Source organism: Pithys albifrons, chromosome 2 (assembly GCF_047495875.1).
Source record: "Pithys albifrons albifrons isolate INPA30051 chromosome 2, PitAlb_v1, whole genome shotgun sequence".
Classification (NCBI taxonomy): domain Eukaryota; kingdom Metazoa; phylum Chordata; class Aves; order Passeriformes; family Thamnophilidae; genus Pithys; species Pithys albifrons.
Genome location: NC_092459.1, coordinates 54,978,766 through 55,003,114, shown reverse-complemented (window position 1 = coordinate 55,003,114; position 24,349 = coordinate 54,978,766). Strand labels below are relative to the sequence as shown.

At 40.1% G+C, this 24,349-nt stretch overlaps 1 protein-coding gene across 1 annotated transcript in view; it reads left to right on the top strand.

Moving 5' to 3' along the window:
• Positions 1-10,333: 10,333 nt before the first annotated feature.
• ARHGAP18 (Rho GTPase activating protein 18) overlaps positions 10,334-24,349 on the top strand; it is a 64,606-nt gene continuing 50,590 nt past the window's right edge. The window contains exon 1 of the mRNA XM_071549054.1: positions 10,334-10,563. Coding sequence (XP_071405155.1) covers positions 10,484-10,563 — 80 coding nt within the window. The 5' untranslated portion in view covers positions 10,334-10,483. The remainder of the gene's footprint in view (positions 10,564-24,349) is intronic.

Below are 24,349 nucleotides of genomic sequence, written 5' to 3'. Positions count from 1 at the left end.
AGCAAAATGCAATCCTTACCTCTTTGCCTCTGTCTGTCCCTCATACACACAGATTCACAGTATAGAAAATAATACAGCACTTTCTTTTATGGTCAAGAAAGGATAGAAAAGAGACACTGATGATTTTATCATATTTAAAATAACTTATCCCATGGTAAGACATGGATGGACACACCTAAATTCTGTGATGGAAATATTAGTGACCAGATCATAGTGCCTTCTGTTGATTTGGTTTTATTATTTAGTAAAAATATGCCGCTCAAAGGAGGTGATTGTCCTGCTCTGCTCTCCTCTGCACTGATGTGGCCTCACCTTGAATATTGTGTGCAGCTTTGGGCACCACAATACAAAAAAGACATTAAGCTGTTAGGGACCGTCCAAATGAGAACAATGAAGATGGTGAAGGACCTTGAAGGGAAGCTATATGAGGAGCAGCTGAGATCACTTGGTCTATTCAGCCTGGAGAAGAGGAGACTGAGGGGAGACCTCATTGCAATCTACAACTTCCTGCTGAGGGAAAGCGGTGGGACAGGTACCGATCTCTTTGCTCTCGTAACCAGTGACAGGACTTGAGGAAATGGCATGAAGCTGAGTCAGGGGAGGTTTAGGTTAGATTATCAGAAAAGGTTTTTCACCCAGAGGATGATTGAGCACTGGAACAGGCTCCCCAGGGAAGTGGTCACAGCACCAAGCCTGTCTGCATACAAGAAGCATTTGGACAGTGCTCTCAGGCACATGGTGTGACTCTTGGGCTGTCCTGTGCAGGGCCAGGAGTTGGACTTTGTGATCCTGATGGGTCCCTTGCAACTCAGCATATTCCATGATTCTATAATTCTATGCAAATGTATAAGGGTTCCCTGATCCTGGGAATTGCTTTCTGTCCCTGAGAAAAATGCATGCTTCCACTGATGCAAGTTAGTACCACCATTTCCATTGATTTTCAAGTGCCAGTATGTTAGCTAAGGGCATCCAAGGGTTGCAGATGGCTCCTCATCAAAGACCAAGCACCAATGCAGCTGCACATTGTGACTGCTCATTCAGCCTCCCACTTTTCTGTGGCAGCCATATGGCTTGGAACCATTCCGTGGGTACTCTTGGCTCTCTCTGGGTACATGTGTACATCCTCCTTTGCAAACCATCCCACTGCCCAAGACAGTTTTTGTGTCACGCACTACTGTTCTGATTTTGTTTCTTATTTGTATTAATCTCTCCCAGTGAACCTATGATTGTATTTGGTAGATTGAAATTTCAGGAGACTTGATCAAACTTTGTAATATTTATATATTTATGTTATGTATATGTTTACATTTATGTACTTTTGCATTGCTTTTCCACATATGCATGCTCATTTAAAAGATACTTCAGTTTCTTTTTTCTTTTTTTTTTGTTCATTTCTGGACATATGGTGAACAGTATTATACATAGCGTGAGATGCTAAATAGTAAGATACTGCAGTAAATCAAAGTAAATCTAACCACTGTAACATAAATACAGTTTGGGGCGTGGAGGGGGGTGTAAATATGTTCCAAGTGAACTGCAAATGTTCTATTTTTCCTGCAGAAACTACACATATGATATCCCGATGTAGGCAAATGTTCAAGTTTAGCTTTCTGTAACACCAGCAATTGCTTCCAAAATACACAGCAGTGGTAGTGTATTCTTGCCTACTATTTCCACAGCTCTGTCTGAACCCTGCTCTACAAACCTGTCTATCACAATTTCTTTGCAATCAAAGATGAGCAAATTAGCTGCAACAAGTGATTTATTACATTTAGTAATTTGTGACTGTCATAAATGTACTCTTAGAGGACTGAGGGCTTAGAGGTCTTTTCCTCAAACTCCTTGTGACTTGGATATGTGGCTATGCATCAGCCTAGAAATACTCATGAACTTTATAGTTTATTTCTTGGTACATGGTACTATAGTGCTATGAGGTTTGATTATTCTCACTACATGACTGGTGTTTCTTCAGCTTTCTCATTGGCTTTCAATCACAAAGAAGCAAAACCTCAAATCTTTATTTCTTGTACAATTGCACAAGTATTCATGTTAATATTCATGAGAGTTACTTTTGAATACTTCTGAAGAGTAAATAAAAAGCACCAGAAGTACTGTCAGAACCAATCTGGTTTTTTCCATACAGTTTATGTCAATAAATTTCTTGGTTCAAATTTGGCCAATCCTTGTTACTATAATCCTATTGATAAATAGTTTCCAATCCCAAATATCAAATAATTATTTTCAATTTTTTCAAAATTGCAAGTGCTAAATGTCATTGTCAAAGCTATTTTATACAAAAGATGTAGAAAAATTTTGGTTTTGTTAGTTGATGATTTTTTACAGAACATAAGCATAACAGAAACGAGCCTGGTAAGCTGACCAAATAGGCAAGACAAGCAGGAATGTGGTAACTTCTTTCTTTCTGATTTGTCTCTGATACTTGCAAACATGATTTGAAGAGATACTGTCCCATTAATATGGTATATCTTAAACTGTAGTTAGGATCTCACATGTAGTTAAAAGTATGGTGCCCTTCTTTTGGATTTTAGTGAAATTTGTGGAATATGCAGTTCTGAGTTGATATGAACCATTTCTAAAATTCATGTTGGATTCAAAAGATTGTTTCAATTCAAAATAGCAAAAATAACACTGACAGCTTGAAATATTCCATATTATTTGATTGCATTGTGTGAAATGTGACAGGAGGAGACATTTTTCTAAGATTTGTTTGGGATGAAAGAAGATGATGCAAAATGAGTATTTTTGTCAGTAAGACAGAACTAAGAATATTTTGCTTTGTGTTAACTTGAAGTTTTACTGGGTAATCTTCAGCCCTTATAGAGAAGTGATTTTCTTTCTCGCAGCCCATGACTCATACAATTGTTCCTTTCTTTGTTCTGAAGCATGTCTTCTCGGTGCATAGTGACATTTCTGGATAGGTCTGGCTTGCTTAGCTTAGGATTGTGTCACAATTTTCATGAGCTTTTCTGACTGACTAAACTCTTCTTCTTGGTGTATGTTTTACTTCACCAGATGTTTTTGTGCTGCAAATTCAGCTGAGATCAAATCTGCAGGCAACAGCAAAATTAGAAGGGGGTAAGAAAGAGAAGAGCTCTCAGTCAATGTGCAGACTGAGTTAGTTAACATGTGTGGGAGAGATCATGGTTTCAACCTCCCAGCCAGATGTAGACTGAAAAAAACTGTCCCAGCCCCTACTCAAACTTGATCTAAAGGGCATGGTGATGGTAACTGGCACAGCCCAGGAACCTGAGTGATGTGTATAGCTTGTCTTTGAAAGACAGCGAATTAATTTTCAAGTATGTTCATTTTCATTCATTTTCAAGTATCTTCTCTGCTCTTGCTAGCACCCCCTCTCTCTCACTTGATGAAACTTCAACTGATCAGTTCATCCATTGCTACACCCCAAATACTGAATATAGAGGTCTACTTCCTTACCTGAAGGAGAAGAGAGATGGTGTTATAGGGTTGCGAGCTACAGGAGCCTTCTCCGCTCCTTCCTCTTCAGTGGGTTTGGTTTTGTTTTCAATGTCCAAGAGAAGACACAAACCCAAGGTTTCTGGCCTTCATGACAGCAGCCTCACAACAAAATTAATGTCCCCTACCACTCAGAAACATAGTACATATGCCTCAGAAGACATTTCAGAAGGAGCTTCCTCTGTATGCTTTGACATGGAAGCCATTCAGCAGGTCTGCTCAAATTGTCAGACATTATGTTTGGGTCAGTCACAGAAGGGGCTCTAAGCACTTATATGAGAAGCAGCCATGAGAAAAGCTAATGTTTTCCACAATACCATGTGATATAGTCAAGGAAGTATCTATGATACCATATAAGGTCCCTGTTGCCTCTACAGAGTTCAGTGTCCTCATGCTTAGGAAAGATCAGTCTAAATTGGAACAAATGCAGAAAGAGTCAGCAAAGAGTCAAGAGGATGGAAGAGCTCCCTCTGAAAGAAAACCAAAAGCATGTATTGTGTTTAACACAGAAAAACTCCTTTTGAAGGGTGATAGAGCTGCTTCTATAAATGTAAAATGGGATTGAACAGGAACATGAGATACCATGCTTCACATTTCTTGTTTTATCTTTATTTTATTTTCATATTCTAACAGTGTACATCTGCCTCTGCAGTGAATGCATTCAATGTGCACAACTGTCTTTTCATATTTAGTGGCATATGTGAACTAATGGTTTGTAAAATCAAAGTTGTATCAAAACTAACTTAAGAGAAAGGAGGCATTCAGAGTTATCAGTGACAGTCCCTTAGTCTCCAACATTCATGCTGACTTTTCCCCTTTGCAAAAGTGGCATGAAACATTAGTTGCAGTATTAAGTTTTCCCCCAAAATCCTGTACCTCATGTGAAGATATGTCAAAATGTACTAGAGTTATCTGTTCTGTGTGCTTTTAGATGCAGAAATCTTTGCCGTTTTATCCCTATTAAATCACATACCAAATGAAAATAAACTTAGTGATATAACATGAAATAATGTGCCGCATTTTTTGGTACCTTTCAATGTAATTGAACATATGGCGAATAATCCTCATAAATAGATAGGTATTATGAGCCCCGTTATACAGGTAGGAAAAGGGAAGCAAGAATCGATACAAGGTTTTATGCAAGGTCACACTACAAATAAACGTGGATAAATGACCCTTACAGAAATGGATACACTTCTTTGGGTAAAATTCAGCAGCTGTCTGACCATGAGAAAAAACATAGCGCAGATAAGATGAGAACCTCCACCGCTGAACCGTGCCATGATTTACATATGGTAAGCAGATGGGCTGCAGTGGGTGAGATATGAATTTCAAAAAAACCCAAACCGGACAAACTATATTAAATTCATGTCCTCATTAGTCTTCATATGGATAATCTCAAAACCAGCATCAGTAGTTACTGTTTCACCTTCGGCAGTCATTGAATTTAGAATTACTGAAGCAGCCACCAGAGTGCACCAGATACATTTTAGAACAACTCGCAAGAAAACCGAACAACCTTAGAAATGTTACTCCCTTTTCTTCTGCTTTTCTTTTCTTTTTCCTATGGGAAACAAATCAGCTCTTTAAATATGCATGTGGAGGGCAGTCAGGAAGAAGGTGAAAACTCAGAAAGCTGGGAAGGTGTCACTTCTATTATGTTTGGCCATATCCTTGCAGTTGCTTCAGTGACAGCTGTATCTTGCTTGCTAAAGTCCCCCATGTATCAAATACCTTTTTTTTAAGAAAAAAAATCCTATGAAAATTTGAATAGAAGTTACACATTATTTTGCAGGATCAGACCATAAGCAATGTTCACCATGTGCTGGCTAGCAAACATGTTGCCTGCTTTCTATGTACACATGTCTGACTTCATCCACACTTTTGCTATTCAGGATAGGTAAGCTGATCTGAAACACCTCCAACATATCAGTACTGTGCATTTTGAAATACTGACTGCTCCATATTGTGTAAGTCATATGGTGTGCACTGTAACTGAAAACTGCATGTGACCTACTCATGTAGTCAGCCCTTCTAGTCAGTGGGAAATAAATGACAGTCCTGGAACATGATTCATCTTTATGTGCTAAAGTGGAGGTCTAACGTAAGGCAGAGGATTTTACCCTCAAAAAGTGCCATTACTTTCATGGACTTTCAATGGAATGTAAAATCAATTGCATGGCTGTAGACATGAAGAGTTAGGTAACCTGTAATAACATTTATGTATTGGCCCTTGCATTGGTTATTAACAGGTGCAGAACGCTCTTCGCGTATGTGGTTCTTTAGGTAGTGGAGTGCAGGAATACGTTAAATGTGAAGCTTAATAAGGATTAGATTTTACCTTTATATATACAAACAACTTTCCATTTTATGTCTTTTCTGGCTGCTGGCTGGACCCCTGGAAACAATGGAAGTGCTGACATTTTATTTCAGGATGAATTAGGTGACTGAGCTGGTGAGACATTTTCTTCTTGGGTTAAAATCCACGTTAGAATAAATAATGAAAGGAAAAGGTTGAAGCTCTCCTGCATTAAAAATATTCTTTAAAAGTCCAGTTTTTATTTTACTGCAGCACTGCATTGATTGTCTAAACACTCTGGCTTTCATTCCAGAGGGATTTCTGGACCTCAGCAGGAATAAATCCATCTACTGCCATTGAAGTCAGCCTATGAATTCAAATTTATCAGCTGACCTGTTACTAGTTCCTCAAGGCTGTTCTTCTCAGTGAGTTGCACTTTTACCTGCTGATAAGTAACCTACCATTAGGAACATGAAATGTGAAAAATCACCCCAAGGATATGGAAAATGTATACTCATATATTTATACAAAATATGAAAATCAGTGATTTAATTTTGTATTTGGAAAAAATTTAAAAAGGAAAATAAATCATTCTGCAGTGAAGACTCAAAAGCATATGTTGAACACTTGCATATTCAAACTCCTTAAAGCAGTGACGAAGGATGGCACTGCCGAGAAGTTCTCTTTTGAGCAATTACTTTGTAACGAGAACACTAAGCATGAGGACCCTGTGTGATCTACTTGGCTTGGGTGACTGATTATATTGAGTGTAAAGGCACTGTCTGACATCTTAATCTAAATATTTAAACTCTTTGAAGGAGTCTTGGAGTCTGTAGCAAGATAGACTGATTTGTAATCTCCTTTCTCAATTATATCCCTCTTTTATCACATAAACATATATGCCTCGAATGGTGCATTCTTACCTAGTTGATTATAGAATCTTAGAATAGTTTGGGTTGGATGTGACCTTAAAGATCATCTAGTTCCAACCCCTCTGCCCTGGGGAGGGATGCCACTCACTAGATGAGGTTGCTCAGGGCTCCATCCAACATGGCTTTGAACACTTCCAGGGATGGGGAATTTACAGCCTCTCTGGGCAATCTGTTCCAGTGCTTCACCATCCTCTGAGTAAAGAACTTCTTCCTAACACCTAATCTAAACTTGTCCACTTTCCCTTTAAAACCATTGCCCCTTGTCCTGTCACTATCTACCTGTATAAAATGTCCCTCCCTCTCCTTTTTATAAGCACCTTTTAAGGATTTTGAAGACCTCATTGAGGTCTCCCCGAAGCTTTCTCTTCTCCATGAACAACCTTACTTTCCAAACCAGCATACACTTACCTTATTAAGAACACAAATATTAACTGCAAACTCCAGAATTAAGGATTTTATACCAGTGAAGAGACTAGTGGTATTTGTGCCAGATTACAGCAATAATACATCTGTAGGTCAAAATTATCTATCTGGCTCTATTGTAAATCATGAATAGTTTAAGGAAAGAAAACTACGGTGGGGTTATGCTGTCATAACAGGACTGAGTTTGATCCTATCAAGTTTTCAGACATAGTATAGAAAAAATTGTGTCTTGAATTAAGCTCCTAAATCCACTGCTATGTCTGCAGTGTGTCATAATAAAGACAGATATAAGGAGGGAGTCAATATCTCTGGAAGTTTTATCAGTCATTTAATCCCTAGTCTCATTTATTAATAGAAATCTTTTTCTTTCTATCTCCTTTTCCCATCCTTCTTCTGATATACTCACAAAAGCTTTGTTAAGCTTTCTCACTCCTTACTCTCCAGTGGACTGGTACAAACTCATTCTGAGTTTGGCCATTCTTAATCTCCCCTGAACCTCAAACAAGGCAGGTTCTTCCACTTTTCCATTTGCAGCAAAATTCTCTTTTGAGTAGCCCCTAGTGATGCTGCATTGACTACATCTTGTGTCTGCATTCTTCTTTTTACAGCAGCGGTGCAGCATGTTGTGGTGTGCCTTAATTATGATGTGTTTTAAGATGCTTATCAAAGAAAAAACAGTTTACATTTTTATTCTTGTAACACCTAATATATATTTAATTTGGGCAAAGGGATTTGGAAAGCACTCATTAAACATGGAATGCTTTAAATGTTTTATTTCTCTCACATTTTAGCTATTTTTATAAGGAAGTTTATAACTAAGTAGGGTATTTGTCATGCAACCAATTAGCTGAAGTTTTAGATGTGGCCACATCCTAAGGACCCTGGTATTTTATTTTCAGTTTTTCTGGTTTAGTCTAAAAGAAAAAAGTTACATCCTTCAGAGAATAATTTTGCATTCTGCATATGCTGTTTAACAATTAAGCATATGCATTTGAACAAAGAGCCAAAGGCACCAGCATAGGAGCACTGACATATGTTAATAGGATGTATTTCTGAAGTAAGCAGTGAAAGCTGAAGAGTCTTGTGTGCTTATATGAGAAGTTAGGCTAATTTTTGGCTTTTTGACACAGCCTGAGACAAAGTGCAGTACCTTTGCAGTAGGAGTACAGGGAAATCTTTGCACAGTCCTAAGGTTTGCTGTGGTTTCACGTCCTTCTTGTTGTGAGTGTGTAGGTACATGCAGACAATTCGTCTCAGTGCTCTTGATGCGTACTACTAGTTAGTGTTGTAGCCATGTGACTAAGCCATTGCTGAAGCTGAACTGAAGCTGTGCCTTCTCTGTTACCCATTCCTTTTGGAGACAGAGAGCATCATGGAGGTGGGACAGCCACTTTTCTACTGTAAATAATAAAAAATTAATCACATAGTGAAAAATTGAACTGTTCCTATTTTATATGCATAGGATATCTGTTGGTACTAATGTCTACCTTTTAATAAATTGGTTTGTTAAATTTCATATGAGAATTTTGATTAAAAATCAACAATACAAAAAGTGTTTTAGCCAAAACACCTTGGCTAGCTGCCTATAGATAAAACATCTTATAGAAACCATGGAAGAGACAGGCTTTTATTAAAACCCATCCCTACCATCAGTTACTTACATAAGGCAGCACATGAGCTTCAGGTGTGTAAGAAGTGAAAAGACAACTCTCTAATGGTTGTCTTGTTGAACATAAGCCAAGTTTTCCTATGCTTGTAATGTTGTGACTCTTCTCAAAATTTCATGGCAACTTTACCCCCTTTTAGAAGGAACTGTGATTCCCTATTTGGCACTGTGTAGAAGGCCAGCCTTTTCAGAAGAAACCTACTAGGTGAAATTATCTGCTTAAGTCAATGACACAATTCAGTTAGCCTGAATATGACCCCTGTAAAGTCACCAGTTGTAAGTATCAAGGCTTCTAGAGGACAAACTGATCTTGCTCAAACAAGACAGGAGATTGTACCTGTTTGCTTCTCTGCTGGAACCAATTTCACAGGGACTGTAGGACGAGATTTCTGTGCTGCTCCTACTTGGCAGCTCTGTGCTGGACAACTGCTGCACAGAAAACTCTGTGATCCATCCATAACTTGCATGCAGCTTTCTGATTTAGGTGTACAAGGTCTCAGTAAGTGAAGCTTCAGAACTTGTACCTTGCATGCTCTGGAACACCTCACAGCCCAGCAATGAACTTTGCAGATGTTTAATTGCAAGCAAAGCAGTTGCATGATTTGTTTTTAAAAAGTAGAGACTGCAGGTTATACTAATATTGAAGTGGATCCATTCAACTTACAGAACAAACCAATTCAGGCAAACTGTATGCTTGTGTGAATGAGGGCACAAATTACAAGGGTAAATAGTGTATATATATTTACATGTTCCCATGGAAAAAAACTAAAACATGTTTTGAGTGTTGTGTTACAGGTTTTGCCTACCAGTTCAAAAGGTGAGTTCCAGGCAGAGTCCCATCTCATCAGTCTGTGCTGAGGCGCAGGGGACGCTGTGCCCACCAAAAAGCCTGACCCAAGGCTGCCCTGCTCTGGCTGTCGCAGGCTGGTAGAGCATGACCTTGGAGCCAACGGCAGCTGTTATAAGGCCCAGCAGCTCTGAGGCAGCTGTGTAATCTGTGTTCTTGCTTGACGTGTCACCTGCTGTGATTTTTGTAAGAATAGCTTGTAATCTAAAACAACTAACCCGCCCTTCCGCCCCCCCCCCCCCCCCCCAAATTTTTTTTCTATGAAAAGTCAAACCATTCACTGAATAATGTTGGAATGCAGTGAAATGGATAATGTACAAAGTAAACCCTGAACACATTGTTTATTTTCTTATTTTTCTTTTGTGCTGTATTTGCAAGCGGGCAGCCTCGGAGTGCAGCAGTTCGCCCGTGGCACACAGCACCTACGGCGCAGCTAGCTGGCCCGGGGCTGAAAGGGCAGCGCCTTGAATTGCCGGGCTTGTCCGCGATGCCTTCACACGGACTGCACCCTGCCCGGAGAAGGCTGGTTTCCCGCACCGCACGGTGGATGGGCGCGCACGGGGCTGTAAGGCGGCCGGGGCGCTCCGGCAGCCGCTCGGTCCCGCCCCGGCGCGGAGCGGCCGCCGCCCGCGCTGCGCTGCCCGCGGCGCCTGGTGCCCGAGCTGGGAGGAGGGGCACGGCCCCGCCGGGCCGCAGGAAGCGCTGCCGTCACCCGGCCCTGCCCCGCAGCGCTGCCGGCGGGAGGCTGGGCCGCGCCGGGCCGGGGCCGAGCCGCCCCGCTCCGCCTCGGGATCTCCAGAAGGGATGCGACGGCGTACGCTATGAGCTGGCGGTCCAGCTCCCGCGGCGTGGTGCTCACCGCCTACCATCCCAGCGGCGGGCAAGGCGATGCTCCCGGCGGGTGAGTGGGTTGCCGAGCCCGACTCGGCGGCGGCACGTGCGGGTGCGGCTTCAGCTGCGCCTGCCGCGGAGGAGGAGCGGAGCCGGCTCAGCGGGGAGCTGCTGCGCGGGAGGTTTCTCCGGGCCCTGGGGCTAAAGGGTTCGCCGTGTCCCGCAACCTCCCAAACCGCTTTTCTTCCTTTTTTTTTTCTTCTTTTTTTTTTTTTTTTGTTTTTTACGTCGTGGAAACCGAAGGCGTTCTGCAGGTCTACCGAGAGCCGAGTGCCAACAGCAGCCGCCGGCTGTTGTTAAGGTGTTGGTAGATGAGAACAACCCCGTGGCTGCCTGAGCTCACTGTCGGTGTTAAAGCCAATCTGCTCCTGGTCCGTGCGGTTTTAAGGCTCGGAGCGTGGAGAGTGGCAGCCGTGAGCGCTGCCCCGCGGCCTCGGGGATGTCTGGACTGCAGAGTCTTTGGGATCAGGCTGTCGGTGGGATGCAGTCCATAGATTTTCCTATAACATCCTTGCTTTACAGCTTTGTACTTCGCTTTTTTCCCCTTTTTTAATGTTTATGTGATAAACTGGAAGAAGGTGCAGATCAAGGACGAGATAAAACTTTTTAAAGCATTTGTCATTGAAACTGGTAATGGGCAAGAAGCCAGTTTCGCCTGCTTAAATGCTGAGGACCTCCTAGTGCCTCACAGCATGTGTTTGATATATGCAGAAGGCGCTGCTGGCTTTTCCATAGCAATCACCAGAAGGACTGCTGTGTGGAGTTTTGTTTTTGTGGCCCATTCAGTCTTGCCTTTTCCTTGCTGAAGCTGTCAACAAAGGTCCTATTAATAAAGATGGGACTTTTAATAATGCTGAGAAGCCAGCTGAAACTGGGAAGGTATTGAAACTGGCAGTGTTTCCATGTGTCTTCCATAGGAAGAGAGGGTGTGACTATGGTCCAGTTAAAAGAAGATAGAAGGAAGTACAGCAGGCCACCCTGGGCAAAAGATAACTGATGCACCATGATCTGTCACACCAAGAGTCCACAACAGAGTCAAGGACTGAACTGAGACATACTGCCCTACCCTATGTTAGAACTGCAAAGCAGTGCCTCTCTTTTCATTGAGGTTTTTCTTTCTCCATAACTAATGCTATTAATCAACCTCGCTTTAATCCTAATGTTGTCTTAGCTACATCTATAAGGGCACTGTAAACCTAGTTGTCTCCTACTGAATGCAAAATATATACATTTTTATAAGAAATCACGATATCTGCAAACTTCTCTGTTATTGTTTCTGCTGTTTTTTTCCTCTCGTAACTCTCAAACTCTCTGTGGAGGAGGAATAAGATAAAAAACATTTATATGCTTCTTGAGATAAGTCTATCTATAGACTGTTAGGATTGGTTTCCCCTTTTTGAGACGTTACTGCCTGGATACGTGGTTCTAAGCTGCCAGACTCAGCCCCTAGAGGCCTTGGAGGCGTGAGCACAGTCCTGGAGGCCGCTCTGTGACTTAAGAACTTGTCTCCTGTGCTGATGTCACACCATTAGGAGCAGCAATCTCATGAGATTCCCTCTCTGCAGCTGCTTCTGCGGACAGCCTCCTGGGGTAACCTGAAACAATGCTATGCAAGTAATAGTGATCCTTCACAAATTTTTCTGTTTTGGTATTAAGAGAAGGAGTTATAAATGTGAAAAATGGTTTCCTTTCTGTAATTGTAGGAAACAAATGTGCATGTTTAAGCTGTGCAGAGCAGTGGATTCCCACAGTTTGTTTGCCTGAGTTGTACCCTGGCAGTATTAGTTTTCCAGGCCATGCACATTTGTCACTTTGTTCCTTAAACTAAAATCCTAAAGGACACCTCTCTGTGTTTCTGCTGTGCCAGAACCTTAGGCTGATGTCTCCTGTTTTCACTAACCAGGATCTCAGCTATATGGTCCTGACTGATTTGCTCCTTCCTCCCCTGTATCCCCATTGTCTTCTCACTTCTGAAGTGAGAGAAATTTGGAATATTTTGGAATATTTTCATGAGAGCAGAGGGGGAGGGAAATGACCACTTGCAAATATTGACCTTTTTAAAAACAAACAAAACTTTCCTGAAACATTGTTACATTTCTATGGAATTTCTTTCCCCCCTTCCCTGTTATTTTAACTATTTTCCTTCATCTCATTAATATTCCCAAGATGTGCAGAGCTGCATAATAATATGCAAACCTGTGCATTCTGAAATATTTTATGGAAATAAGTTATTCCATTGTGCTCTTCACAGTGTGTAAATGCTCCATTTCTGCAGTCTAGATTCTGTAATTTATTACTGGCGCAAAATTACGTTTATTTTGCCTCTTTAAAAAGTAAAAAAATTATAAAAACTTTCAATATCTAGGTTAGCATCTCTCTGCTAATTTGAAAACTGTAATTTTTAAGAGGGATCAGAATATTAGGAAGGGAATGTAATACAGTGCCAGCATTAATGAAGCAACCCTTTCATAAAGATTAATAGAGAAACTATGTTGAATTATTATTTTCATAGGCATTCAAAACATTGCATGTTAGAAATTGCTTTGTCTTCAGAGGATTGGGGAAGCATAGCCCTGGTATATCCTGGAGAAAGGAATACATTGCTTGTGCTATAAACAAAGTGAAAGAGTTCTACTTCCTATCCATTTTCTTCCCTTCAGGCATATAAGCAGTCTTGCTTCATACGTCTTAAATATGTTACTGATCTAATATATTGTTGAGCTATTTGTCTCTTCTGGTTTTTGGTGCTTTAAAGGCATAATAAGCCTGTGAAATATTTACTTTTTGGAAAGGCTTACCTTACTTTTGGGTCAGTTGGCTTAAATCTAGAGCTGTCTCAATGTGACTACTTTCAAGTTTTTCAATTTAGGAAAATTGCCTTAACAGTGGTGATGCATAAAAAAGCATCAGAGCTGTTGTCTTTGCCATAGAGAAGTTTATTTTGCATTTTGCTTTAAAGTAACAGTTAAAGGATTATCTTCCTATAATATAGATATTGATTCTGTGTGATTTCTGTGGTATACCTAAGGATCTTAAGAACTTTCTCAGACAAATCAAAAAGTCAGAATAGCTAGTATCAAATTCAATTTTAATAGCTCTCTTTTCCATATTGCCTTAGTTTTCTCACTTCCCAGTTTTAACTTGTTAGATCTACTAATGCCTTATTGACCATCATGATACTTGCCTTTTGGAATCATCTCCTTTCTTTATGATATCCATGCACAAACTTTTAAATAATTTCTTCTTCATATTCCCATAGAACCATTTATTGTTCTGTGGGCTGTGAAAAGTAATAGTGAATCAGATAAGTTTCAGTCTAAGACCCTGTTTCAACAATTGCCATGTTACCCTCATACATGTGAAAACCAAACCCTTAACTGAAGGTTTCAAATGCCATTTAGGTTCCTGGGGAGTTTTACCCCATCTCCTTTGGCAGAAAGGACCTTGGGTCCTGTGTCGCATTTGCCAGCCACATGGTCATTTTTCAGATAACAGTCTTCTCATAGGGCTTTGTGGACAATCAAATGCTCTCCAGAGTCTTCTACAGGACTACTTCTGTCCTGAAGAATGAGTGAAATTTGTGTGTATGCGAATTTGTACGTATGTAAAAATATTTTGTTTAATGTGATTGTAAGACTAAGACCAAGCCTGGAGTATTCAATGCATAGGGGATAGGTTATAGCAAAACTATATGTGAATGCATGCAGTGTGCATGAAGCAAATAAACTTTTACACAGTGTTTTCAAGAGCCAAGCCTAAAATTCAAACCCAGTAACAGATAAATTATTTTAAATCTGTTGGGCCCTGGAGGCTGACTTGCTTTTCTCTCCTATACCTCTGTCCTGTCTGTGATCCTTCTGTTCTGTGTTGTCTCCTGCGCTCCACTAGATTGTCATGTGACAGCTGCTCTGTATCTGTTTCCAGTGAGTCATTGCTTGCTCACCAGCAGCCAGTCTGTGCACTTTTGCTGCCACTTCAGTGCACTGTATTAACTTACATTGGAAGACCGGTCTGAGTTTTGAAGCTTTGCAAGCCAGCGCTTGTTTGACTTTGTATTCCTCTAAAGAGCTTGTGAATCTTATATTCCTGATGACTTGTTGAGAAAAACTCCAATGTATCACAGAGCCTAGGACACAGCAGCTTTTCCTCAGAGGCTTTGCAGTTATATGCACTCTCCCTTCTTTGCCTTATTTAAATCTTGCATTTGGTTTGCTGGTACTTACTTGCAAAATGAGAACAAGTTAGTTGAGTTTTCCTGAGATGGAACTAAACCACAGACCAGTCCTAGAAGAGTGTTGTAACCCTCATTTACTGTAAGAAAGAAGATTGCTGCCAGCTCAGGTCTCCTCTTTCAAGTGACACCTGCTAAGAAGGACTTGCAGCCCCTGAGCTTCACTGTCCCGCTTCCTTACTGAATCCTCCTCACTTTGTGAGGCACCAGCTGAAGCTTGGATCTGTGTGGCAGTGAAACCAGGGGGTCTTTGTTGGGTTTTGTTGAAGTGCCCCTTTTTGTGAGTTATTGTGTAAGTTTTCATAAACAGAAATATTTTTATATATCTTTGTAAATGTGGGCTTTACAGACTTAGTAGTGGTAGACATCTGTATTCACTTTGGGGGTGGGTGACAAGTGAAGGGCATAAAATACTTGGTGTTTCACAGACACCTGTGGTCTAAATCACTGACTTACTGTTTGATCTCCTCAAGTAAGAAACCGGATGATAGATGTCCTTGGAGCCTTGAAAATTGACAAAGACTTCTGCTATGAATTGCCCATAATATAGGATTTTTTTGAACACTGAGCATAACAGACATTACAAATCACGCATACAAGTGGAGTTTATTCTTTCCTTACCAGAAGAATCTGCCTCATTCATTGTTCAAATGTTTGCTCAGTTTAGTCTGAAGTCTTGATGATTTGCATCTTGAGAGGAAATCTGGTAGTAAGCACAAAATAATGCCTTTTTTCAAGAGCATTTTCCATCTGCATTATTTCCTCCTCTTTTTCTACCACTGACTCACTCTTGGAATTGAAAACCAGTAAAATCCACCATGAAGGACTAAAGCACTGTGAGGAATACATATAATGCTCAATGTACAAGCAACAAACTCACAAGCTGATTACTCACAACTGCCTTAAGTTGGTGGAGCATTTTGCAATATAATTTGCAATCTGCTGGTACAGCACAGATTTCAGGTCCCCTGCATCATCACAGCAATTGTTGTTCCTAACCCCTGTAACCTTTCATGGATGGCTCAACACAGTACTTTCCATGCATCTGCAAAGGAAAGATCTATCCCCTCTACAGCTGACTTTACAAAATCATAGCAGTCTTTTTATCTGCTACAGATTTTACATGAGCACAGTCTTTATCTGAGTGCATTAAAAAAATCTTTGCTGCCTTGCGTTTGCCTGCTAATTTTGACAGAGTTTATTGTCTGAGGCTTACCAACATATTCAGATACAGTTGACAGGCAAGAAGGCATGAAGTTGCTTTATTTAGAATTGGTTTTGTGTCTTTTTGCACTTCATGCATGTATATGGCAGACCCCTAATGTTTTACTTAGTTACTGGTATATTAACCCTAGTAATTTGATCTACTTTCATCAAGAGGTGGTATATCAACATTTCCTGCTTCCTTCATTCTGGATTCCTGTTCCATGGGGTTCCCTGTTGCCTAGTTTGCACCTTATTTCTTCTGTGAATTTATCTTGCCTTCCATTCTTACTGTGTCTCTCCAATCTATGAAAAAACCCTCCTGCTGGTGCTCAATTTTGTATTGGCAGGTGGAAAAAATAATTCTGTTTGAGCCTTTGTTTCTTCAGTCTGAAAATCCTTTTTGTGACACTTTTCTTCAGCATTTTGGCATCTGTCTTTATGCTTATCCTGCTACTTTTCTTCTTCACTTCCCAGCCTGAATTACATGCAGTACTTCAGAATCAGTCTTGTGTCACCAACCTTACTGCTAATTACGACCTTAGCCAATTGTATATACTGCAGTCATGCCATCTTGTTTTTCTGAGTCCTAGTAGAAGTACCTTTGAGTTGCTTGTCCTTTCTGAGCCCTAAATCTGCTGAAGCTGTTTCAGTGCTGTCCTCATTGTGTAGACATGGTCTCTGTTTCTTGCACTTAGCCATCCATTTAGCATCTGTCAGTATCATAAAACAACATTATTTCAACAAGCTGAGTTCACTGGGTGACTTAGATTATTCTGTGTCTTGGGTGTAGATTTGATTTTTCACTATCAGTGCAAACAGTCTATTAAGTTGTATTCTGGATCAGGCCCTTAAATAGATACAAAATGAGAATAACTGCTGAATCAGTAGAGTTACATACCAGACAAGAGGAAAATCAGGGCTTCTTGTATGTAGCCACTCTGGTTTTATTTTAATGACAAACAGAGAATGAGATGTCATGCTTGTCTAGCTATAAAGAGTGAAACTTGAAGGCTTTTTGAATATTTTAATTATGACCATTCCCTTTTTTGCTTAAGTGTGTGCAAATCTAGATGGCACAGAGCGTATTACAATATATTACTAGATGTGTGGTTATAAGTTTGTAGACTTTATGCAAAACTGAAATGGAGCTGAAGTTCTGATGAGCAAAATGCCAGAGAAGCTCTATAAATCTGAACTCTAGCATTTGCTTGAAGTGTGGCATCAAATAGCTTTTAATTTTTTCTTTAAGTTCTTTTGCTTGGGTGAAAAGTATTGTTGAATTTGTTTTTGAGTAAGATCAATGGCATTTTCAGTGTGCTGATATTGGCAGTTGATTAAAAGTGTTATAAACTATTGTTATTGCCAGTATTTTCCTCATTTCGTAACTGTTACTAGTGAAGCTGCCTCAGAAAGCTGTGAGGTTTTAAGAGGTTACTCATGCATGTTGGGGTAACATTTGCAGTGCCAGCCCTGTTCTCTATTGTTGGTGTTTTTCACTAGTTACTAAATGTGCACCTTCTTTTTTTTTTTTTTTTTCTGAAATGGTACTGCCAAATGGAGGCCATAATTACAGTAAGTGATACAACGAGGTTACTGCTGTGAGCAGCATTGCAGATTCCTACTGCGCATGGGTCACTGACTGTCATTCCAGACTCCTCAGTACATCTTCTTGGCCAGGGAGGAAAAATTCCATGCTTATAAGTTTTGAGTTCTTGCAACATGCTGTTTTGTGAGGGCTGCTGGTTTTGCAATGGACCTGCCTCTGCCTTGGAGTTGTGATCTCAAAATAATCATGTTCAGGCAGGGAATTTAAACATTTATAGCCAAATAAATAGGAAAAAAATAGCAGGGGCTTTGTGTTTTAGTATTTAGGTGTGTAAAAATAGACAGACTTGATTTATTTCGTAAGTACAATTTTAGACATAATTTTGTCAGGTGTATTTTTGATGACATCCTGAGCAGCATGTGGGATGAGCACTTCTGCACTCCCAAGAAAGCTGAAGTTAAGTACTTACTCTTTGGTTATTGTTTTGTTCTAGATCTCTTGTATTACAGCAGAATAAAAGCATGCACAGAAATAGTTACTTACCTGGAAACATACTTTCTTGTGAGCGTAAGCTGGTCAGTATTCCTTTTTGTTCTGTGACTGTTCCCTGCCCTTTCTGATACAACATCCCATCCTGTTAACCTAGAAATGCTTCCCTGATTATTTCAGATACTTTGTGTGTGTTTTTTTCACAAGAGCCTTCTTTCCTAGGGAGGCTTGTTAGGCCAAAAGCTTGCAATAAAAACGTGTTAAAATGTTTCTTCTAAAGGGCCCCCAGTACACTTGGAGGACTTAAAGCAGTTTGAGGTGAAGAAGTATTTGAAGAGGTGCAAGTGTGGATGTTTTTAGCATATGTTGAAAAATGGTTGAAGATATATCACACGTGAGAAAGCAAGAAAGTAAGAATAGTGTTGTCTTCAGCAAATAAATAAATGCCTTATGCTCAGTGACAATCTACAGCAGAACAGTTGGCGTGCTTTGCTTGACTTAACATCAGTACCAATCTTCCATTTACCACTTCTCCAACTCCTTCTTCCAGTTCAGCAGTCTCTAAACCACCCAGGCAGCTTTTACTCTGGCTTCAGAAGTCAGATATTTTGACTTTGCATGCCTATTTGAAAAACAAGAAAATACTTAGGATGGTGTGTGAATATTGTTTGTCAATGTTTAGTGATATATGCTTAGTAAAGTACATTGATAAATTTTTAGTATTTTTAATCAGTTTATTGTTTTTAGCAATTTGTATGTAATTGTTAGAACAAGGTGGAACTCCAGGCCACTGATGAAGTATCATCTTTATCAGAAATTCTCTGCCTTTAATAAAATACAGCAGCAAGGTCCAGGAGTATACTGTATCCAGAGGCAATAGGGAGCTTTGCCACTGATTTAAGAAAGTGTAAGGTTAGATTTTAGCTGCACAAATAAAGCAGAAAGTTCTTGTAAGCTTGTAGTAGCCCAGGAATTCATATAACAACTGTGGTTATAGCTGTAGTTATGAGGCTGTGATCCCAGATACAAAGCTTGGAGCAGTAACCAGAAGCTTCGGCTATGGAACAGTGAGGAAGCCCTAACAGTGCTGTCACTCACTGTCTGATCACAGCAGGAGACCAGAGCTATGGTTACCATGGGCCAGTGGAAGATGCTTTCTTTCTCAGCAGTTTTAAAAAAAAAAGAAGGATTAAAAAAATCTTCAAATAAAAGCAATATTTTTGCAGGTGTATTTTCAGGCAGATTAGTCCTTTAACAGAGCTCAGCAAGTTACTGCATTAGTGATGGTGTTGGCACAAGGGGAGTGAAGGAAACCCAGAGGAAACGGGGATTTGACAGAATCCTCTGGCAGCAGCCTACACCTGTGCCAGCTTAATGTGGTCATTATAGGGCTGCAATTTGACAAGTTCACTCATTTTTGTGAGCTCTGACCATATCCTGTGAGAGGCTTATCTCATATCATTTAGCTCCACTGGTTCAGTTTTGTTAAAAAGATATTTAATGGCTTAACTTTGTACTGACAGGGTTTTAGTCAGTTCAGGTACAACGTGTCCTTTGATAACCACTCTAAAGGTAGCATAAGCTTCATCTCCAGCTCATTTAGTCCTGACTCATACCATTCAGTCATGTGCATGGCCTCTATCTACAAAAGGCAAGCTGTGATGTGAGAAGAGATCCTTGGGATCCAGGTGCATTGCACAGCAGGGAACACCTGCACTCCTCTTACAGAGCTGCCAATAACCTGCCTTCCCCTCATTGTCTGCACGTGTCACTGCAGCCTGCCTCACCAAAAGAAAAAAAAGCCCAACTTGGATTCCCACATATGTTAATGAGGTAAATTAAAGTGCAGTTTCTAAATTAGGGTTGGTCGTCCATTGATAAGCTCTTGAAAGCTTGCTGATTTATGTCTTGTTTAAACACACCTTTCTTTGCTCTGAACTTTGCACCAGAGAGATTGCTTTGGTTTCCTTGTGCCCAAGGTAGTACATGAAACAGTACTGGGAATGAGAAGTATAATCAGAGCAGTTCATATGCTTTCCTGTAGGAAACACAATTAACTCTTGGTTTCAATAATATTTCCGGTTTAAGAGTAAAAAAGACTAAGACAATAAATATCTAAGATATTTTACAAATGTAAATATTTGATAATATTATGTACTAATGAAAATGTCCAAATATCTGTCCAGTGATCCAAATTCTACCTGCCTTCCTCTTTCTGAGGTTATTTACACTGTGGTACTTATTCTCCTTTGAGGTGAAAGCTAAGAAAGAGACTGTATTTGCTTGAACTGCTTACTCTGTATAGTACATAAAAAAGCAAGCTAAAACAGAATTTTTTTTTCTCCTAGTAAGTAAGAGCTGCTTATGAAAGTTTAAGGGGAATGGTGAGCTTCATGCTGTGAAAGCTAGTATTTGGCACTTTGGGCTTCACATTAGAAAACAGCTTATGAAGATGTATGGTATTAAAAATTGTGTGATCTGTTACAGAGTTTTGGGGTTTGGGCCTTGCTTGAGTTTTTGAAGAGGTCGTTTAAGAAAACTTTGTTGTCCTGTTTTAGGGAGTGTAAGGAAGACATTCACATTTCTCACTGTCCATTTGCAGAACTATTTTATATAGGTCTTAGTAAACACAGACCTCAGTCTAGGTTGTTATAATTTCTCTTAATTTTAAATATATGTATATACTTAATTTCTGACATTCAGAGTAGTCATAAATTCAGTTTGGTTGTATGATTTTGAAGAAATTGCTAAATGAGATCCAGTTTGTTGCTGAACATGTTTTGTACTTAGCCTTCTTTTCTAGTTTGGGTTTTTTTTATGCATTACTCATTTTTTAATTTAATGATACATTTATGTAAGTACATTCTTTGTATCATTACTGAATGATTTTCTATCTGGTGTTAAGAATTTTTAGCTACCTGTATGTTAAGTTATAACAAGATTCTTCTGAAGACTTAGGAAATTTATCTGAGTCAAAATATTAGTATGAAGTTAGATTTTTTATACTTAAGATGGAAAATCAAAACTGTTCAGGGAAACATACCCTAAAAGTGTAAGATGCTTTTGCAAGTAGTAGTAACACCTTTTGCACCATAACCACTGAGGGCATTGTAGTGTTTTAAAGCTTGAATTTTAATTGTTAATTTTTACTTTGGTTAAGTGGCTTGTTGCGAGCTAGCCATTGTTGTCTCATTTCAACCTGCTGCTGTCACAGGAAGCCATTGCTAGTACTTTAAACAAGGACATTACTAAAAATAACTCCCAAAGTGCCATATCATCTTTAAGAGAAGGACATTCATTTATTGAATGTGTAAGCTACCTCATTGCTGACTTCACTTGCTCTGGAGGTCAGAGTGTAAGTTTCCCAGGCCTTCTTGCTGATCTCAGGGTACAATGTATCCCTTACTGAAGGTTGTTTACCAGAGTCAAAGAGTAGTTTGCCAATTTTACCTCAAGAGGTCCACCATCACTAAAATGGTTTTCAAGCCCTTTGAGTCCGTGTGTCATCCAATCTGCCTCTAGCTGGTTGCCATCTGAGAGGACTGCTACAGTGAGTTCTCATGGGACAGTCAGCTGTGCCAGGCCACTAAAAGGAGATTCATATTCATTTTGTTTCTTAACGAGGAAGCTTGTGACTTTATGAGCAGAAGAGGATATTGCTTTGTCTTTTTCCACTATGGTGGAACCCTCATGCCCCAGGTTTAGCTTTCTCAGATTACTTGCTTTGCATGTTTGTCACTAAAGCTGCTGCTGCTAGGCAAGCAGGAGTGTGCCAGTTTATTATCCAAGTGAGCTCTTCATAACACTGAGGAAATTGTTTAAGTTAAGGAGATTTGAGGAAGACATCTTGCATGTTCCTTCAGCTGGGTACACCAAGGTCTGCTCGCCTCTTATTCTCTGGCTTGAAAGTGTGGAAGGGTAAATTATCAGGCATATCCAGTTATGGCAGGCTTGTGTGTGGATAACTTCTGGACAGATGCGACTCTGTACGCTCTGGTTCCCTAAAGGATACCTTGCAATAGGATGCATTAGGATACCTAATGAACTTGAGGATTAAGTGGGACTAAGGGAAAGATAATGACAGGGGCCATTACAAGTCCTTTATACACTCCTGGGAATCAAAGTCTTCTGCTGTGTCAAGATTGAGCAATATTTTGTGGGAAATGCCATAACTTCTCAAAAGGTAACTGTGTTTCTTTGAATGTCTGCTGGTGGAAGAAAGTGGAAGAAAGCCTAGCTGATGGCTGAAAGTGCCGTGATGAAGTGATGCTGATGCCATTTTCGTGGACTCATCATTATTTTGGAATAAAGGATTATTGTTTATGTGACCTCAGAGAGTTACTTTTTTGCCCTGGACTGGTGGAATGATTCAGTTTTGCGTTTAGCTGGCTCTGTTCAATGTTATCACATGATTATCTGATAGTCCTGGTAGCAATTTTCCATTTAATCTCTCCTAGTAAAGAGATACCTTTGCCCTTCCCTGAATTGGACTGGATGAACAACAGGCTGGCTGCCTTACTGCCTGTGCTATCTTAGAGGGGTCTGCTAGTAAGGATGGGGACATTCCAGGGTCTGGCACATGGTTGTTTTGGAGAGGAATACTCAGTGGGTAGTGTCGGCCTCATGCAAGCTGAGGTGGCCTGGAGTTTTTGTGCTTGGGGGCAGCCCCCTGGGACACTCTGAGGTTGCACTGGTGTGAAGCTTGTGTGAACAGAGGAGGAATAGGAGCCAAAGAGCACTACATTGGCACTTTTGGGGAAGGGGCAGCTTCAGTGTATTACCTCATTGTTTAAAATAATACTGTATATACTTGGTAATGAAAAGTCATATTTATTCTGAGAGGGCATTGTACAAATAATTCTAACGGATGTAATTCCAAGTGAGGTGTCATGAGACATCCAAAAATGGAAAATTATGTTGGTTGCCGAGAGGGCACAGTCAATGAAAATATCCCTAAATTTTTCGTTGTCACCTTGCTGACATTCAAAGATGAAGGAGATTTGAGCACCTCTGGTGAAAACACTCAACAAGGGCAGCAGAAGCTGTGAAGTACACCCACTGGTTTTACATTTAGAGAACTGAGAATTGGCAAAACGGAATAATTTAAGTATACAGGCATTTGTTCTTCTTTGAAAGTCTCTTTTTCATCTTTCTGTTAAAATATGTTGTAAATTTCCTGTTACAGAGTTTCTACATCAATTGCTATTGACTTTCATTGTAGGTTTTAAACCCTTTTCATGCTGACAAATGTGTTATTCCATACAGGTGTCAACCAGTCAGCACTTCTATAGTTCTTTGTAAATGCAAGATTTTGTCCAGGTGCCTTATTTTGACAAAGGAATTATTCTTTATCCTCGGAGATAAATTGACGACTTATACAACCAAATATTTCCTGTATCCAAGTAAACTTTTAGATTGCAAGTGTGTATTTTCAGTGCAGATAATATTAAAAAGGGGTTTACTTTAGTAACTGTGGTAGGAAGGGACTCAACTGTGTCACCCTGTCTGAGCTCAGAGGATGTATTTGTCACCCAGCTCAGGCCCAGAGATATTCAGTCCCTTCATGGCCTTCTCAACAGTGTTACTATGTACTGGTCCCTAACTTTTAGGATGTGTTACAGAGCACTTCAGAGCTGGAAAACCACTGGAATCCTGCCCATCATGGTGAAGTGGCATGAGGGCTGAGGTTGGGACAGAGTGGGCAGGCAGTGCAGCTGGAAGGCTGGGTGGGGCACCCTGCAGCTTCTGCTCTGGTTTGCCTCACATCTGGTTCCCTTTGCTGTTTACAAATGTCTCTGCTCTGTACACCAAGGTCAGACCCATTCAGGGTGCCTGCCCTTTCTCCACCCCCCCACGCCGCCACCCCTTCCCCCCAAACTGCAGGCTTAGGTCACTGTCATAATACTATGTTTTCAATTTAATTGAAATTAGAGTTTTCATATATGACTTAATATTGCATGCAGCAAATGTTTTTTATTTCCCTGTGCACACATTATACTGTATAAGAACATATGGTATTCATTTGCAGATGTGTCTCATAATGGGAAGTACAGCTGTCTAGCATGAGGAACTTGATCCTGTAACTAAAAATCATGGATAGCAATACTCAAGAGTGCATTAACATTGCTCTTTTTCTTCTGTACACTGTGTATGTACATATGGCAAAAGAAAATATGAATTTGTATTTATAGAAGCATCTGCATAAAGATTGTGCCTTATGTCAGGTTTATTGTTACATGCAAAGTATTGTATTTAATTTTCCTTGATTATTACTGTGATCTGTAATCATAGCTACTTAGTGTTAGAAGTGCTATTTCTACCCTG